Genomic DNA, 18,300 nt, shown 5'->3' with positions numbered 1-18,300 from the left:
GGGCTTTTTCATACACAGTGTTTGCAATATAAAGCTTTGCATGTAGAACTGTGTAAGATATAGTATTGAATTAATGTCATTGACATAAACATACCTCTTAATTTTTTGTTTTAATTAAGAAAGAAAGCTTTCCTCACTTGAGACATTGTTTTAATTAATTAATGAGTCTTGTGCCATTCCTACAACTAGTTCTGTCCATACTTTTACTTAATGTTGCCATTCGCTAGTGATTTTAGTATTAAGGGAAATACTTGTTAAAGAATAGCCCCACTAAAGACTGGCATATTGTCATGATGGTGGTGTCACTCTTGAATCTAATATTTTACTCTGGATCTAGAGGATATGATCATTAGTATGACTCCAGACTTTTAAATTGGGATTTATTGTTTGTCCCGTTAAAAATCCCAGGCTGAAAAATACAGTAGAAATTGTACATGTGATCTTTCCCAACTTCAAGTTTTATTTTGTGCGAATGGGAGAATTAATACCAAGTTAACAAAATGAGACTTTCTTTGGCTCACCTATCTGCATCAAATCTCAGAATCCATGCTATTCTGCATATAAAAGAAAACAAGCCGGGATGAATGCAAAGAGTGTCAAAAATCTCCTGTCCAAATTCAAAAGTTTATAGTTATGTAAAATACTGAACACAGCTCTACTGAACCTAGAATTGGAACCCACGCGCTCAGAATAGAGATTTTGAATGCAGAACAGGTGCTCTCATTTCACATCCACCTCTTGGTGAAGCAGTCATCTTCCCATCATTGGGGGAAAATACGCACAGAAATGGAATTGCCCTTTCCAGAGTTTGGAGAGACATGGTCTGCGTTCTTTGTCTTCTTGCTGTAGAGGAAGAAGCTAATGTGAAAAATGAGTCCTGAAAACAGTGGAGAAGTGCTTTACAAGCAAGATGCCACCCTGAGAGAGAAAGGAAGCACCAGGACTCATCAGAGCTGGCAGCTACATGGCGCTGCGTCTGGCCTGTGCAGGGAGGAGGTAGCAATGGTGGAGTCCGTTTAGGAGGGACATGGGACAAAAGTGCTCGGGAAATATTAGGCAACATCGTAATGCATTGAAATGTCAGGTTCAGAAAGACAACTCTCACTGAATCTTTAGACGACAAGCCAAGATGCTGCTTGGTGCTGAGGGGCATGGGGGGATGCCTACATATGATGTTCTGATGTACAGATTTCTGTAAGCTTTAAGAGAGATTCCAGCATTTCCCAGCATAATACAACTATGTTCAGAACATCCTTTAGCTGATGTGTTTTCTGCATGCCTACAAAAGTAAAACATGTCTAAAATACGGTATTTATTTGCTTAGAATACTGGTGTATCGCTAAATTGAGATGTTCAGATCCTCATCTGAACCCTTTTAAGCCAAATGTAGCTTTTATCAAAACGCTCAGTGATGTTTGTTTTCACAAATGCTTTCTCCATCATGGAGTTGCTCTGGAATTAATTGTTTAAAAAATGAAACAAAAACAAACGAAAACTCTAGGAAACCTAACCTCAGGAATTTTTTGTTGTGATGAAAATTTGAAGTCATATTCGTTCAAAAACCTGAAGACTTTCGGGCTTGCAAAGTAATGTGATTTTTGTCAAGCATTAGGCTTATAAATGTTGTATTCTAAAAAATAATGTCTCAAACATTATACATCAGGAAAAAGAAGGTGGTGAAAAAGAACATTCACACAACTTCAATGGTAGTGTCTGTAATGCTCCCTCAATAGGATTTTTCTCACCAAATATTGGGTGGACTAAAGATGTAGTACTCTCATTTTATACATATGCATGAAATAAAGACAGTTTTGAATACACAGTTCTGTCAAAACCACAGTTCTCTTGTCATTATGATGAGCTGGTTCTGAGGCTGTGCTTTGTCTGCCTGAAGTGTGGGCTGTTGCCAGAAGAGGTGTTTGGGCTTCACTCCTCTTTTCCTGCTTATTCCCATCCTCTTCCTTACACTGGCACTAGGATTTGTACGTGAGGCTGTAAACTGGCTCGGGAGACTGATTTGACTGTAAACTAACCTGGCTAAGAAAGAAAAAAAAAAAGATGGATTTTTTTTTTTTTCTTACAATTGGATCGGTTCCTTGTTCCATCTCACCATTTGGCTGTATAAATATTACCATTAGTGTTCTAAAATGGTACTGCAGCTTTCATCTGCACCCACTGGTAATGGCAGATTAAATTGACCATGTAACTGCGGCCTGGGGAGATCTCTCTGCTGCAAATTGCAGTGTATTGTAGATGCACCTGGGCTAGTGATGAATGGACTATTTCGGATATCTTGCTTCTCAGCAGTCTGTGAAGAGGAAGGAGGGGATGGACTGTGCTCCTTTTCATCGCATGACTGGGAGGCAGGTGATACCAGAGAGAAAACAAAAGAAACTGCAAACTTAAAACTCTGCAAAGAACAGTCTGGTTACTCTGGAGGCTGAGTAAACTCATCAGGCAGTTTTGGATAACAGTAATGTCATAAATGAGCAGATAGAGAAAAGTGTTATACAGGCCATATGTGTGTGAACCCGTATTGCCTTTATTATTTTTAATAGAAAATTTGAAGACCAAAGTACATGGTGATCCATAGTAAATTTTGAAGTCTGTTGGTCCAAAAATTTTTTAATCCTCCTCTCTATTAATTACTCTGGGGTCATGTTTGTGGGAGAGTTAATACTGCAGTACTGCTCTCATATCTTCAAGTCATGAATCAACTTCCTTGGACACTTGAATAAAAAAAAAAAATGACTCACTGTACCTTTTTAGACTTTACAATGTGACTGTCTTGTTTCTTGAATGCTTTACTTCCGTAAAGATGTTTGCTTATGGTGTGTTGTCATTAGGAGTCAGAATTAACACGATTTAGAATGGATAAACAAGGTAGTTCTTTGGAGCTGGTGTTTTAAAGAGGTTTCTAAAATGTTTCAGAAATACTCCACTGGTTTACCAATTAATTTCATTAATTTAGTTTTGAATGTAAGTGAAGGGTAAAATCTGCGGGTTGTTAGTAGCTGGTATGAAACAAACCAGATTTCCTCTATCAGCCTGGTCTGGTGACCTGCATGATCAGTGACTTCCTACCGAAAGCTCCAAGTACAGAGCCTGGCTGGCCTCTTACCCTGTCATCCAGGGAAGGTAACATTTACCACTTTTACTTCCAGTTTTTCGGATATTTTTCACCTCTGTCCTTGTCATGAAGGCAGAAATCTGCTCAGCTTTTCACCCGTATACGCAGGCCCACTTGTGTATGGGTGAATAATCCAGAGCTCCCAATAAGTTTCTTATTCTGTCTAGTACGTAATATTTCTTTCTAAGACTTTTCCACAATGGCAATGGTGTGCAACCACCTGCTGAAGATGCAAAGGAAAGAGCTTTCCCATGTTGCAGATACAGGGGTATGGAACTATATACAGGCTATAAAACTTTTCTAACTCTTCAGGCCACGTGGGTGCATCCAGAATTAGACATATATTGCGCATCAGAAAATATCCGGGAACAGTAATAGATTAATGGCTTCAAAGTAGTTCTGGGAGCCTGCTTCTAAATCAGATGATACAGTAGCGCTGGAGAAACCAAGGTCTGCGCTTCTGTGGCGGTGGAAGCAGAATAGGAAATTTAAATGACTCTTTCACTGCCTTGAAGTCATTGTCTAATATTAGCCCTGTCAGCGCCTGGCTCTTTGTCAGTCGGAGCACAGGAGGAGGTGGTTACCAGCCAGGAGAATATGACCAAGGCTTTTAAATACTGTTGCTTGGAAAGTCTCATTAATGGCTGCATATAAGATCGATGTGCAGTAATTCTTTCAAGTAGGATCTTTTTAAAAGCCTTTAGCAATCTGTCATCCTCGTCTCCCTCCACCCCCCCCGTTAGAAAGCCACATTAGTCAGGAGAAATCGCACGATCCTGGGAAGTTTCAAACTGCATCCACTGATGCTGTCAGGAAAATGCTACTGTGCGGGGGCACAGGTGCAATTACACTGACAGCTGCTCCTCATCCTCGGCTTGGGTCATCCTGGAGGGACAAGCGAAAAGAAACGGGGAGGCAGGTGAGATTCTGTCAGGTGCATGGGAGCAGTACCGAAGAGAAAAATGGAATGCCCTCTTCCAGGAGACAAAGATCGCGCTGTCTGTGAGTGTTGCCTCAACTTCTTCAAATCTATGTTTTGAGAGTTGGGGGTGGGGGGGGAAGATTTCAATACTGTTCATTTTGTTCTGAGTTTAGCCACCTGTTCAGCATATTTTAGCCTTTGCTGTCACTATGGTAGAAATGTTTAATCTTGTTTTTAACTGATAATTCATAACTTGTAGTATTTTTGGAGATGGTTTAAGCTCCCACAGTGTTTTTGGCTTACGGGAAACCTCAGCTTTGGAAAAACATATCCATATTTTAAGAAGAGATCTTTAAACCTCTTATGTTGTGCGATGGCATTAAATATTACTTTTAAGGTTAATTTGCCCCATTAGCTATGATTGGAAACTAGAGCAGGGGTTTACTAGTTAGTAAATTTTATCATGGTAAAGAACGGTCATTGTGGGAAGCCCCTGTCTCTAATGGAGAAATCCTGAGTCACTTACTTCATGATGCATCAGCAAAAATAATTTGGGTGTGGCTTTGATTTTTCAGCTTCTATTGTAACAAGAGTATGAAAACTAACAGTGTCTTAATCTGATGTGTGATTGCAAAGCTTTTTCTCAGAATACACACAAAATGCCTCACATATTAAAGTGTGATATCTGTGCTTGCAAGGCTGCAATAGATGTAAGTATTTGAGTAGATATCTATGAAAAGTAAGCTCTTTTCCAAAGCTAGGGAATTCTCAACTATAACAACCTTTCCATCACATAGCAGGAGGCAATGTTATATATGTTTGATTATCTTTTAATGTTTAGCTTGGTTTTGGCTTTTTTGTATTTTTTTTTTTTACTGTAGGCTTAGAGTTGCAAACATGATGTTTAGTCTTCAGTTTAGGTGATGTTTTTTTTCTAACCAAGTCAGTGCTGTATGGCAAGTGGCATTAAAATAAGCATTGATAAAGGGTTAAGGAAAAAAACTAATTTAGTGGACTGTTCTTTAATCCCGCATAATATATCTTGGGTTCAGAATAAGGTTCATCTACTTTCAACAATGTAAAAAGGAGTGTTGTAATTAAGATACGTATGTGAGTGAAATAATTTTTAGTAGTATGGATCTAAAATAAATATGCTCAGGGAGTTATGAATGAGGAGGAAATTATTTTCTTTCTTGATTCTAGAAATGGGAGTTTATATAAACCTATATTATAAATGTCTAGTTACAATTGAATGGCTTTGCACTATGACTGACTGTAATGAGTGAGAAAAGTCATAGTGGGCTTTTTGTTGTCAGTCTCTGCTGAGTCCCCAGAAAACCCTAATTCTTAAAATTTTCAAAATGTATATTCCTGCTTAGTACATCGACTGTTTCCGAGTGCCTTGCATCACTTATTAATAAGGTGTTCCATGTCTAATCTATACAAAGTGCACCAAAGAATAATTGCATTTTGTCTTCTGTCTGTCCTGGTACCGTTTTCCATTTCCAGCACACATTTTGGACAAGTAGAATAATAAAAAAATGCCCTGGCTGTAAATATGATGCCTGTCTCTTATATTAGGTGGTCTCAGAAAGTGACTTAGAAGAAGAAACTTCAAAGAAACTTCAGAAATAAATACAGCATATTGCTGAAAAACTCTGTCTTGATATCCTCACTTACTTTAGATAATGTTTCCCATCAGTAACTGGTAGTATGATGGTAACATAACAATAAGCTGAATTATTAAAAAGTTTTTTCTTCTCTACTTTGTACATGATTCATTACTATGTCATTCTGCCAGAGACAGCTAGAAATAATTAAATGAATCTGACTGTCAAGCATGAGTAGTACTAATTATTCTAGTTATTATCTAAGTTGAGAGCGGTTGAAAGTAAAGATTCAAAAATACATGGAAATAGGTTCTTCTAGAATAATATGATGCTGTATTAATAGGAATGTGAGATTTTATATTTTAAATTTCCTTTTCTGCCATCCATTGAAACAACCTTGCTGTCCCTTTACCACACATTCTAACATAAAAGCTTTCTCTCAAGTCTAAATTTTTTTTTTAAGTTACAACCTGCTACTGTTTGCAAGGATAAACTTTCTGATATGTCCTGAATTTCTTAAACTAAAAGTGTAGTATATATAATATATGCAGAAAAGTAGATCAGGTGCTTTTTAAATTTTTTTAATATTGGACTGTTGAAAAAAGGACTGCATGAATTCTGGGCAAAGAAAATTAGGAGGAAAAAAGGCAGATCCCTCCTATTTTCCCCAAACAGGAAGTAGATTTTCTTAATATTATCATGGCATTTGCAGGTGAAAACAGCTGAGCCTGACAATGCGGATGAATAACAGCATGAATTGAAACCAAGGAACTTTTCTCACAGTTAGAAGTGCATGTGCAAGAATATGTGTGTATCTGTGATCTTTTTTATGGGAAAGAAGGCATTTAGGAGTGAGAGGTTTGGGTAAGGATGTAAGCTAGAAATTCAGAGCTATAATTTGTGCGACATCAGACACATTATGAGATTTAATTATGGTTTTTTAAGCTTTGGGAAGATGAAAAATGCTTCGTAAGCATTAAGTATAATCCTTCTGTCTCTTGTATTGAAACAAGCAGTGTATAGAATAGGATATTTTAATGGTATCATATTGCAATTCTGTAGTTGCATATTTAATATTTTTCTGATTCTTTGATAATACTGGAACTTTTGAGTAAATGTTCACATACATAAAATATACCCTTTAATTTCCTTTACTGGATTTTCTAGCTGTTACTTACATATGTCATGGGAGAAATTTGGTATACGCTGGTGGAGACATCCTCAGTGAGTTAAACAGACCACGCAGCCTTGCAAGTGACAGGCTTGTCAGTATTGTTTAAAGTTGGGCAATATCTAGGACGTGAAATATAATAAATAAATAAATAGTGTCTGTTTTTATGTTCGCATAGGCTAATGTATGTATGCCATCAGTGATATTTCTAGTAGAAGAGGAGTGTAATCTTCTGATTTTCTGAGCAAAATGTAAAGCTGCATGTGCTGCAGAAGAGACCTCAGTTTTAATGGAAGAATTTTATGATCGGTTCATTAAGGTTCTTAATAATCTAATTTCACAAGAGGCTCAACCCACTTCTTATTCAGTGCTTTCTTTACCCACATCTTTCATGCTTCTAATGGATTCAGAAAGGGTAACGATGGTGGTTTTACTTACAACATAAGGGATTTTAGTTACAGCATAGTTCTTGGTCATTTAAGCTAATAAAAAATGAGGTTTTCCAATGTGCACTTAAGTTCTGCTAATAATCTATTAGGACAAAACGGGAAAGAGAAAGCATGTGGAGCCAGAGAAAATGTGTTATAGGAGGATTATCGTAGCCTGAGTCCTTTCTGAGAAACTGAAAGAGGAGGACCCTTATCCACTTGAAGGAATATGTGATAAACATTCAAGTTAAATTTTAATCAGTTATCATTTGCTAACTCGATAGTCAGAAAACGGATTTCCAGTTCCGAGCAGTGATAAAAAAATCACAAATCTACTCATGAGACCCTGTAAAAGCCTTTAAAAAGTTAATCAGAAGGAATTTAGGTAAAACTAGTAAGGTGTCTGTATTCTATGTTGGCTTGAGAGCAGCCCTGAAGAAAAGGACTTGGGGGTGCTGGTGGAAGAGAGGCTCAACATGAGCCGTCAGTGTGCACTAGCAGCCCAGAAAGCCAATCGTATCCTGGGCCGCATCAGGAGAAGCGTGGCCAGCAGGTCAAGGGAGGTGATTCTCCCCCTCTGCTCCACTCTTGTGAGACCCCACCTGGAGTACTGCGTCCAATTCTGGAGCCCCTACTACAAGAAAGATATGGACATACTGGAATGTGTCCAGAGAAGGGCCACGAGGATGATCAGAGGGCTGGAGCGCCTCTCCTATGAGGACAGACTGAGAGAGTTGGGGTTGTTCAGTCTGGAGAAAAGAGGGCTCCGAGGAGACCTTATCGTGGCCTTCCAGTATCTTAAGGGGGCCTACAAGAAAGGTGGTGAGGGACTTTTTAGGATGTCGGGTAATGGTAGGACTAGAGGGAATGGATTAAAACTAGAGATGGGTCGATTCAGACTGAATGTTAGGAAGAAGTTCTTCACCGTGAGGGTGGTGAGGTGCTGGAACAGGTTGCCCAGAGAGGTGGTGGAAGCCCCATCCCTGGAAGTTTTTAAGGCCAGGCTGGATGGGGCTCTGAGCAACCTGGTCTAGTGGGAGGTGTCCCTGTCCATGATAGGGGGGTTGGAACTAGGTGATCTTTAAGGTCCCTTCCAACCCAAGCCATTCTATGATTCTATGATTCCAAGAACAAATAACATTATTCATCCTAACTAGGGACTAAAGTTTCATTAACGTTTGGAGAGATGGTGTATTTTTTACTATTTCTGTAGGGTAGAAAATGTACTAATTACAGTTAGGTGGAAGGTTTTGATGTTGCCAAATACCCAGTAAGAGGGAAGAATTGGGCATTGTTACATCTACACAGTATTTCACTTACTAAACGTAGCGTTCAGGATTGTAGCTAATTCTGTCTGTCTTCAGTGGACAGAGTCTCTGTCTGTCACTGTCTCACTCACTACCATCTTTCGTCCATTTTTGTGAGGAAATGGAACCAATGTAAACAGCATTAGACTGATTTTCTTGATCAGCTTTTAGAAAATTATCTCATCATGGACCCCAAAGCAAGGGGCACCCTGAGATACTAGTGGAAAAACTCCTTGGTATATTTGGGTTATTTTGCCAGACGTCTGCATGTTAGGTGGGTATGAACAAAGTACGAGAATAGTCATGTGTCAAATGGTGGCTGGCCTTGCTTGTGACAAGTATGATCAAGATGATGGACAGGTCTGCTGAGAGCCTACATGTGATTTCCTTGGAGTCCTGCCTGGAGCGAGCATCAAAACTATGATTTTGAATAAAATATTTTCTGTTCACCCACTGTTCTGTCTTTGCACTTTTCGTCTAAACGGGGAAAATTCTGTCTGCTTGTGACTGAAACTTCCATGCGACCTTAAAGCCTCTCATGTGGGGGTGTTCAGGTTGTTCCAGGTATGCTGGCAGTGCACAGCCTGGTTCTGTATGAAAACCATTTTAAGATGAGAAAGTTATGCATATCCGTTCATATTCTGAGTTTTGTCCTGAAGTTATTAAGGGAATTTAACAGTGTCTTAAATAAGGGAAGTATCACTCTGCAACTACCTGAAAGGAGGTTGTAGCGAGGTACGGGCCAGTCTCTTCTCCCAGGTAGCAGTCAATAGGACAATAGGAAATGTCCTCAAGTTCTACCAGGGGAGGTTTAGGTTGGATATTAGGAAAAAATTCTACACCGAAAGGGTTATGAAGGATTGGAACAGGCTGCCCAGGAAAGTGGTGGAATCGCCATCCCTGGAGGTATTTAAAAGATGGGTAGACGTGGTGCTTAGGGACATGGTTTAGTGATGGTTTTTGTCAGTGTTAGGTTAATGGTTGGACTCAATTATCTGAAAGGTCCCTTCCAACCTAGACAGTTCTATGATTCTATGATTATTTTTTCTTTTCCATTTTAATTAAGTAATTCTGATAAAGTGGCATGTTCTACTTAGAGAGAAACATACCTTGTTTCCAGCTACTCCAGAATAGCATGTTGTTTAATTAGTGTTAGATGGACCTGAAAAAGTACTCAGTCATGGAGGAAGGGTACTTGGAAAAAAGATAGGATTGAGTTGTCACACTGGAAAAATTCCCACAAGGAAATGAGTCATTAAGCTATCCTAGAGTTTTGCACAATCGTCGTCGTTGTGGGTGAGGGGGGTTGTCTGTACCTGTGAGTCGGTGCGAATGTTTGAGTTTCAGGTAATGAGTGGACACTGAGTCTGCTGTGAGTAACTCAAGCGGAGCATGCAAAAGTGTGAATTTGCATGCTTTAAATAGATAACAGTGGTCAAAATAGCACTTTGGTGATGGGGTTAAAAAAAAAATCTGTAGAGGTAACAAGTTAATTTGTTCAGCTAGTATGAATGATTGCTTCCAAGTTTTATTGTATGGCAAGGAGTCATTTGAGATTTGGCCGTGTTGATAGATGGTCACATTAGATGGGCCACCTTCAAAACTTCGCTGGCAAGTTAATGATAGTTAATGTTACAATTTGTAGTAGATGTTCTGTTGGTGGTTGTTTCTGCAGACCTCCACAACTGTGCATTATTTACTGTAAAGGTTTTACTTTTTATTTTTGTTCTCTCACTGATAGTATGTTATAATTCTTAAATTGATTTGTGTTCTTCCCATGCAGTTTGCTGGTGTTCACATACTAGCCTGGGATGTTGATAACATTTTTCATAGGTCACAATGAATCCCTAACTAACTAGGCTATTGAAGACTGATTGCTGGGAGGTTTTCTTAAAAAAGAGAAGTCTCTTTACATGTCCTGAGTAAAACTGGAGTTAGCGTAAATATCCTTTCCATCAAATCAATCCTAGATGCTGCCATATATGTGAATATAAAGAGAAAAATAAGAGTTAAGTAAATCTAGATATCTGATGCAGATGACAATAAGAAATTTCAGAAGTCTATATAAATAAATATCTAAACATGTAAAAACCCATTCTCTGGCAATCAGGATTCCACACTTTCTCTAAGAAGTTTAATTAAGGACTTTTCGTAAATTAGTAGTTTTGCCAGTGGCTTAAAAAATTGGGTTGGTTTTTTTTTAGGTTTGTTTGGGTTTTGTTTTTGTTTTTTTTTTTAAATAACTGTGATAGTTCTTTGGCAGAAGTGCTAGTACCATCCTTGGAGAGAGCAGAAGCTTTTTTCTAATTTGTTTTTCCATTTCTGTAAAACACTCTGTGGATACCTAATCAGGTTACACTGAGGGTTCATTTATTGAAGTTTGAAAAGTGCTCTAGTTTTAAAGTTTGTTTCAATAGAAGTGGTTCAAAGTATAATCTACTCAATTTTTATAAACTTTAGGAAAACAGTGTCATTAAGTGTTCCAGAGTCACACCATAGTGTTTTAAAATATATTACCGAATACATATTTTTTTATTGAAAACATGTAAGTTATAACCTAAAGAACCCTATCAGGTAACCTAGTAAAAATATTGCTATGGGAAAAGTTGATTGGTTACATTCTTATTTCTCATCACATTGTTTTGTATGTTGACTCTCTTGCAGCCGCTTTCACTATGGTGAGGGTAAAACTTAAGGGAGATATTCAGAGCAAAATTTTGGCTTCATTGCTATAAACTGTGTTGGGTTTTTTCGTGTTGCATAGGATCACAGAATGTTTTGAGTTGGAAGGGACATTTAAAGATCATCTAGTCCAACCCCCTGACATGGTCAGGGACATCTTTCACTAGACCAGGTTGCTCAAAGCCCCATCCAACCTGGCCTTGAACACTCTAGGGATGGGGCATCCACAGCATCCCTGGGCACCTTGTTCCAGTGTCTCACTACCCTCATTGTAAAAAATTTCTTCCTTATAACTAATCTAAATCTACCCTCTTTTAGTTTAAAACCATTACTCCTTGTCTGTACTTTGAGGGTGGCAGAGCACTGGAACAGGCTGCCCAGAGAGGTTGTGGAGCCTCCTTCTCTGGCGATATTCAGAACCCACCTGGATGCCTTCCTGTCCAGCCTGCTCTAGGTGACCCTGCTTTGGCAGGATGGTTGGGCTAGATAATCTCCGACGGTCCCTTCCAACGCCTACAATTCTGTGATTCTGTCCTGTCACTACAGGCCCTGGTAAAAAGTCTGTCTCCGTCTTTCTTGTAGACTCCCTTTAATTATTGAAAGGCCACAGTAAGGTCTCCCCGGAACCTTCTCCTCTCCAGGTTGAACTATCCCAACTCTCTCAGCCTGTCTTCATAGGAGAGGTGCTCCAGCCCTCTGATTATCTTCATGGCCCTCCTCTGCACCCTCTCCAACAGGTCCATGTCCTTCTTGTGCTGGAGGGCCCAGAGCTGGATGCAGTACTCCAGGTGGGGTCTCACCAGAACAGAGTAAAGAGGGAAAATCACCCCCCTCAACCTGCTGGTCACGCTTCTTTTATGCAGCCCAGGGTACAATTGGCTTTCTGGGCTGCAAGCGCACATTGCCGGCTCTTGTCCAATTTTTCATCCACCTCTATCCCAAAGTCCTTTGCTGCAGGGCTGCTCTCAATCCATTCGTTGGCTGGTTGTGTGGTTGCTGTATTCACAGTTGTGTTTTGTGGGAAACAGGGAATGATTTTTAACATTTTTTTTCTCATTTTTCTTTTTTAACTCTCTTTCAGAATTCCCCACTCTACCAATATCTGCAGGATTTGGGACACACAGATTTTGAAGTATGTTCATCTGTGTCGCAGAAGGCAGAGCAATGTGCAGCAGTGGAAAGCCAAAGAGAGCGGACTGTGCATGCTGCCCAGGAAGTGAGCACTCTCCTGTTCCTGAGTATTTATCTTCCCAAGAGAAAACCGCATTAATTCACAAATAGGCAAAATCAGAGGGGATAAACATAAATCTCTTACTGTATTTAAAAAAAAAACAACAAACAGCAAACAACAAAAAAAACCCCAACCATTTGTCATATCTTGCCTGCAAATGTGTTTGGAAATGCCTGGTTTATCAGCACAGTTTGAAGTGGGTTTTTGCAGTTATGTAAGCTAGGGAAGCAAGAGACTTTCATAGTGATTTTTTTGAGTGTTATAAATTATCTTATTTACTTGTTATTATTATGTTAGCTTCAAATGACTTTCTGGGAACAAAACCTGTAATTTTCTGGAACAGAATATTTATAGTTCCCAGCCCTTCTCAGGCATTCAGTTGCTAAATATCACTTACTCTGTGACAAAACATATTAAGAAAGAGGATTTCTGGGAAGTATAAATACAATAACCAAGCTGAATGAGGTAGTAGAACTGTGCTTCGGTTATGGCAATTTTCTAACAGTAACAGCTGACAGGGATCATCAACTGATTAGCTCAGATTTCTTATTTCTCTATCATTTTAAGTAAAGGCTTGTGGATTTTTTTAAAACATTTTGGTATTAAAATTATGGTAGAATTTGGCCATTTAACACCTACTATGGCCTACATATTTTTTGTTTTCCTCATTAAAAATGAGTGGTATTTTACTATTATTGGGAGTGTATAGGCCATGTGATTCAGGTGAGGAGCTGAGTGTGGGTGAGGAAATTCCTCTTTTGAGGTAGCTAATGTAGGAATCTCTGTGCAACAAGTCTACTGAAAATTCAGTACTCAATCTGTCTTCTCCTTAGCACCTATATGGAGTATGCAAAGAGCAGGTTTTTTCTGCCTACCTCTTTTGCTTCCACAGTGGAGAGTTCAGTTTTCAGTGGACATGCTCCATCTATGTGCTAAGCCAGGAGAAAAAACAGGCCTCCATGCAGACTTCTCTGTCCTGGTCACTGCAGGCTAAGGTGGGCAGCACCTCACAGGTGAGAACCCAAACCAAGCATTCATGGGTTGATGCGTTGCCTCTGAGGAATTGCCATTTCTTTCTCCTCTCTCCCCACCATCTACAGTAACTTCCATCTTTGTGCACCCTGCATCACCTGATTCTTGCCCACTGTGGCATTTAACCTTCCACTGGAGATCAGTTTTCCTGTTGTTCATTCTGTTTTATACCTCTTCAACTATCTTCAAATCAGAAGTTCACAACCCCTTCCCTCTCATTTGTAGGCTCTGCTGCTTCCCTGCTCCACGGTGTTCACCCTTCCAATTAGCTGGCATTGAACTGGGGAGAGCATCTTTTCCCAAACTAAGGCAATATGATATGAGTGTCCCTGAGATCTCCAGGTCTCCCTGCAGATTGTGGTGGATGGGAGATCATATGGCAAATGGGGAGAGCTGAGGCTTTTCTTAGGATCTTTTCTCAAATAATGCCATCTTGATGTATATACGCTACTCAATTCTCAAGATGCTTCAAGGAATTAGCCAAGAAATAGTCACACTTAATTATGCTTTATTTCAAAAAGTTCTTTCAGTTTTGTATGTGTCCCTCTTGTTCAGGCTTTGTTCTGGGTCAAAACTATTTTTCATGGGATTTTTAATCTATTCTGCTCTGTGTAGGATCTTAGGTGGGTTAGGATTCGGAAGTATATTAGTTGATGTGGATAACATCAGTCAGTTTTTTCTGATCTGGGTGAAGAATGTGTGGTTTCTGAAATGTTTACAATAGTATGGTGTACTTGCAAGGACTGACATGCAGAGTCTTTGAAGATGAAATTTAGAAGTTTCAGTGTGAACTCATCTAGCAGTACTCAGAGAAATGTTGGTAGGTCACGTTTTCATGTAGTGATATTAATTTCAGACGCTTTCTCTATAGACTATATAAACTTCCTCACACACTCATTAGGCTGTTTGAAAAGATGGGGTAATAAAACATGAAACATTTTGCTTTGGTCTTCAGTCCTTTTGGAGTCTTTCTTCATGGATAGATGGGTCACAGTTGGTGTTTATCTGTTGGGCAGGCGCACTGCGCACTTTGCTTCACAGCCTTGATCCCCAGTTTCTGAGACTTGTAGTCCTGTGGAAGCGTACTGTGTCTCCCTTCTCTCATGCCCCACTTTCTGGTCAAAGATGACCATGTAGATAAGATGCAGGGTGCATATCCATTGAGCAGACCAGTAAGTACCATTGTGTGCCCAGCACATGGATTAGGCAGAGCCTGTAAAACATAATCATACTATAATAAGAATCCTGAAGTTTAGTACTGTTCAACCGTGTTCTTGCAGAGTTTACAGCTTTTCAAAGAGTTCAACAATCATGTAGAAAAAAATTATGGAGGAGCTTCATACAGAACTCCAGTTTTGTGTTTTGAGGATTTGTGAACCCAAGAAACAGATTAACTCAGGGGAGGAAGAGAAATGAATTTTGCAGTGTCTCAATGCTTCCTTGGCTGGCTTCTCTAATGTAAGATTATTTTAAATTTAATGAATAAATTGATTTCTAGTTACTGTTGGTGTGGATAGCTATTGCGTTTGTGATAATGATTGTTCCTATGGGTGGTCACAAGGCAAGGTTGAATTTAATTCAGAGTTTAACTCACAAATTTTTTTTGTATTTTTAATTTTTTTTATATAATTTTTTATACTTTAATTTAAACTACCTTTAAAAGCATTAATGGAAATATTAGGTCCACTACCCTTACTTTTCAGTATTGTCAGCTGGCACTCACCATAACCCTCAAGAAACCACCCGAAAATATATTTTCCCTTCAAAGCTATTGGCAGTTTTGTGGTACATTTGCATTGCTTAGTGCAGGAAGACTTTAATTAAACCACTGTTAATTGAAAATTAGGGTGACATATTTCATTGGCTGATGATCTGTTCATTACTAGGAAGTAATGCATGGACTATCGCTTGTTAGCTGCATTCCTTTATTTTGCATAGTTACTTTTGTGGAAGTCAGTAAAGCAGTATGATGCTGTGTTCGTGTATATGATTTCCACTGAATTTAATACAAAAGTGCTGTGGGGTTAAGAACCTCAAAAGTATTAAGATATGCTGCTTTTAAAAGCCTGGAGTATTCTGGTTTTTTTCCCTACCTTCCCCTCAAGCATTTTACACTTAATTTTATTGTGTTGGGAGCAAGTCCTCCAGTGTTGTGTCAGATGTAGAAGTAATTTGTCATGGTTTGCCTTCCAACTTGAAGGGAGTGGGTGTGTGAAAATGGGCTGTCCATTTCTTACAAACACTAGGATGACATTCACGTTGTCTCATCTCTGTCTAGACAGGGATACCTAGTAGAAATAAGGAAGAAACCTCTGTGTAATTTCTAGTGGTAAAATGTCATAGATTCTTCCTGCTGCTGTTCCAGGACCTGTTTGGGAACGTTAACACTTTCCTTTTGTAACCTGATGTCAGAAAGTCTGTTTTTGTCATTCGATTTCTGTGTCCCATTTTGGTGGGATGTCTCAAAAGGAAAGAGAATGAGGGAGAGGCAGCTAGGCACACATTTGAAGAAGCAGACTGGGTTTAGGAGGATCTGAGGTTTTGTTGCAACTTTTGTATGACATACAGGCAACTCATTTACATTGCCATCCGATCATTTCCTCATTTTTACATGAGACTATTATCACTTCCCTTCTCTCAGCCTTCGCTGGCCTACTCTACTGAAATTATAAAATATCTGGGAAACAAATGGTTTCTGAGTTCTGAATACATACCTACCCACAGTCCCAATATAAAATGATCATAGTTGAAGCTTAGTGTAATGCAAAATATAATCACAGGGAAAAGATGATGTTCCGTGCTCAGTGATGCCTAGTATGTGTGTATCGTTTTCCTTCTGTTCTGAAAAACAAGTTTACAAATGCCTTAAAGGCTTTATTAAAAAAAAAATAGAAAAGCTGCAGTATTGCTTTGTCTTTGAGTCGAGATTGTTTACGCCTCTTGTATTCAGTCAAGTGGGAACCCTGTGCAGATACAATCTGGTGACACGTAGCAAGATTTTGGCAAGGCAAATATCTAGTTTGGGATCTTCAGGGACTGAAAAAACAAATCTGGACAAAAAGAGGTTCCTAGTGACTGATAGGAATGTTGCTGCTGCATCTTGCTGTCCTGCCGAGCAGAGCATATGGTTCAGGCTTAAGGAACCATAGGAGAACCTTAAGGTTCAGCTTAAGGAACGAGGCAGAGGCATCAGTTGAATTAGAAGCACATCTTCAATAGTTTTGGAGGGGGATTGGAATTTTTTTTTTTTAAATCAGAGCATGGTCTTAATGAACATTGGTCTGAAAAGCTGTAAAGGTACTTCAAGGTTGTGTTCTGAGGGCTGATGAAATGCCAAGCTCCCATCTGAGGGAGCATAGACATGGGATTTAGCACGGTAATTATAGGTGCAGTGTTCCTGGCTGTACCAATGAGCTAAAGTTCTGGTCTCAGGATCACTTGATAGTCAAAAGTACCGTTTGCAAGAGCTCCTAGACCTGTTTTCTGGAATTAAATCCTATTTGGGTAATTCTGCTTGATCTTTAAGGAATATATTTCTTCCCATTTACATTTTTCCTTTCTCACACATTTTCCTAGACTGCTGTGCATATCTGAATGTTTAAATTGATTACACTGTCACACCTTATCCCATCTTAGACGCGATAATATTTCATCAGCAGAACAAGGCTGGTGCTGGAGGCAGCTACTGAGGATTGTGTTGTGGCTAGCCCTCAGTGGCTGTGCAGGTGACCTGATGTGAAAAGGCAGAGGGACCAGTCCTTTGCCTTTGTTTAGGGCTCCCACCCACTTAGTGCTGGCTCTGGGTAACTGGAAGGTGTTTGATGTGTAGCATTATCTTCTTTCTGAACTGCACAGAATTGAAAGGTGCCAATGTGAATGATGGTATTGTAGATACCGGCTGGTTTGCCATTTCAGGTTCATCCTGTACAAAAAAGAGAAATAGCCCTTAGAATTTTATTTTAGATTCAAATGAACGTGCTTAAAATGTGTGTGTCCTATGCTATTTTTTAAAAAAAATTTAGGAATTATACATCTTTGTTATTCAGTTTACAGAGAGTTTGACCCAGTGGTGTTCTAAAGTTGTAAGAAGAATACTCCAGAAGCATTTGCAACATGACCTGACTTGTGTGTTGATGAAAGTTGTTTTACTTGTCAGTAACACTCCCAATGGGAATGCAAACTCTGAGGCACTGTTCTAAGGATCTGAATAATTTAATGCAGTTACTGTACTCTACTGGGTCACAGCCCAAGACAGTGGGTTGCCTTGTTTTGTGTTTTCAAGCACTGACATGCCTGTTGAGTGTTTATGCAAGCTCAGATTTTTATTTTTAAACTAAAACACAGAAAATAAACCAAAAGACTATTTACATAGCACACTAGTATGGGGGTTTTTTTTTCAGTAATTCCACAGTCTAGTCTAGTCAGCTGGTAGTGGTTTAAAATTACCCTTGGTGTAGATTTAAATCTTCATGATAAAAGCCCAAGGACTTACGAAGGCTAAGCCGTTGCAAATGGTAGGCTGCAGGAGGCATAATTTTAAATAGTAAATGGGCAACTCTTTCTGTACTCTGCTTTCAAAGTACTGGGAAAAGTATTCCTGAATGAGGTATCTGTCTGCAGCTCAAATGCAGAGCAAGGACTTTGGCTTAGTTCATCTCAATTTTCTGCAAATTGTAATTGCGAAATTTTGTTTTATTTTCCACCACCTTACAAGAAACTTGGAGGATAATCTCGTGCTGCAGTTTGTGACAACTTTTCCAACTTACATCAGTGCCCTTGAGCAACAT

At 39.2% G+C, this 18,300-nt stretch overlaps 1 protein-coding gene across 6 annotated transcripts in view; it reads left to right on the top strand.

Annotated features, from left to right (window-relative positions):
• The window catches only part of VEZT (vezatin, adherens junctions transmembrane protein), a 59,267-nt gene that overhangs the window by 5,182 nt on the left and 35,785 nt on the right, over positions 1 to 18,300 (top strand). For 3 of the 6 annotated variants that reach the window (XM_054195198.1, XM_054195189.1, XM_054195208.1), the window contains exon 2: positions 12,332 to 12,466. The exons of 1 other annotated variant lie outside the window; for it this stretch is intronic. In XM_054195198.1, the coding sequence (XP_054051173.1) occupies positions 12,332 to 12,466 (135 nt within the window). Of the gene's footprint in view, positions 1 to 849; positions 4,133 to 6,374; positions 6,470 to 12,331; positions 12,467 to 13,373; positions 13,495 to 18,300 lie in introns of all 6 variants that reach the window. 2 more of the 6 variants (XM_054195234.1, XM_054195215.1) reach the window with 2 other exon arrangements.

Source organism: Rissa tridactyla, chromosome 1 (assembly GCF_028500815.1).
Source record: "Rissa tridactyla isolate bRisTri1 chromosome 1, bRisTri1.patW.cur.20221130, whole genome shotgun sequence".
In the NCBI taxonomy this organism is placed as follows: domain Eukaryota; kingdom Metazoa; phylum Chordata; class Aves; order Charadriiformes; family Laridae; genus Rissa; species Rissa tridactyla.
The sequence above is the reverse complement of the archived record's forward strand: the minus strand, read 5'-3'. Positions and strand labels throughout refer to the sequence as shown.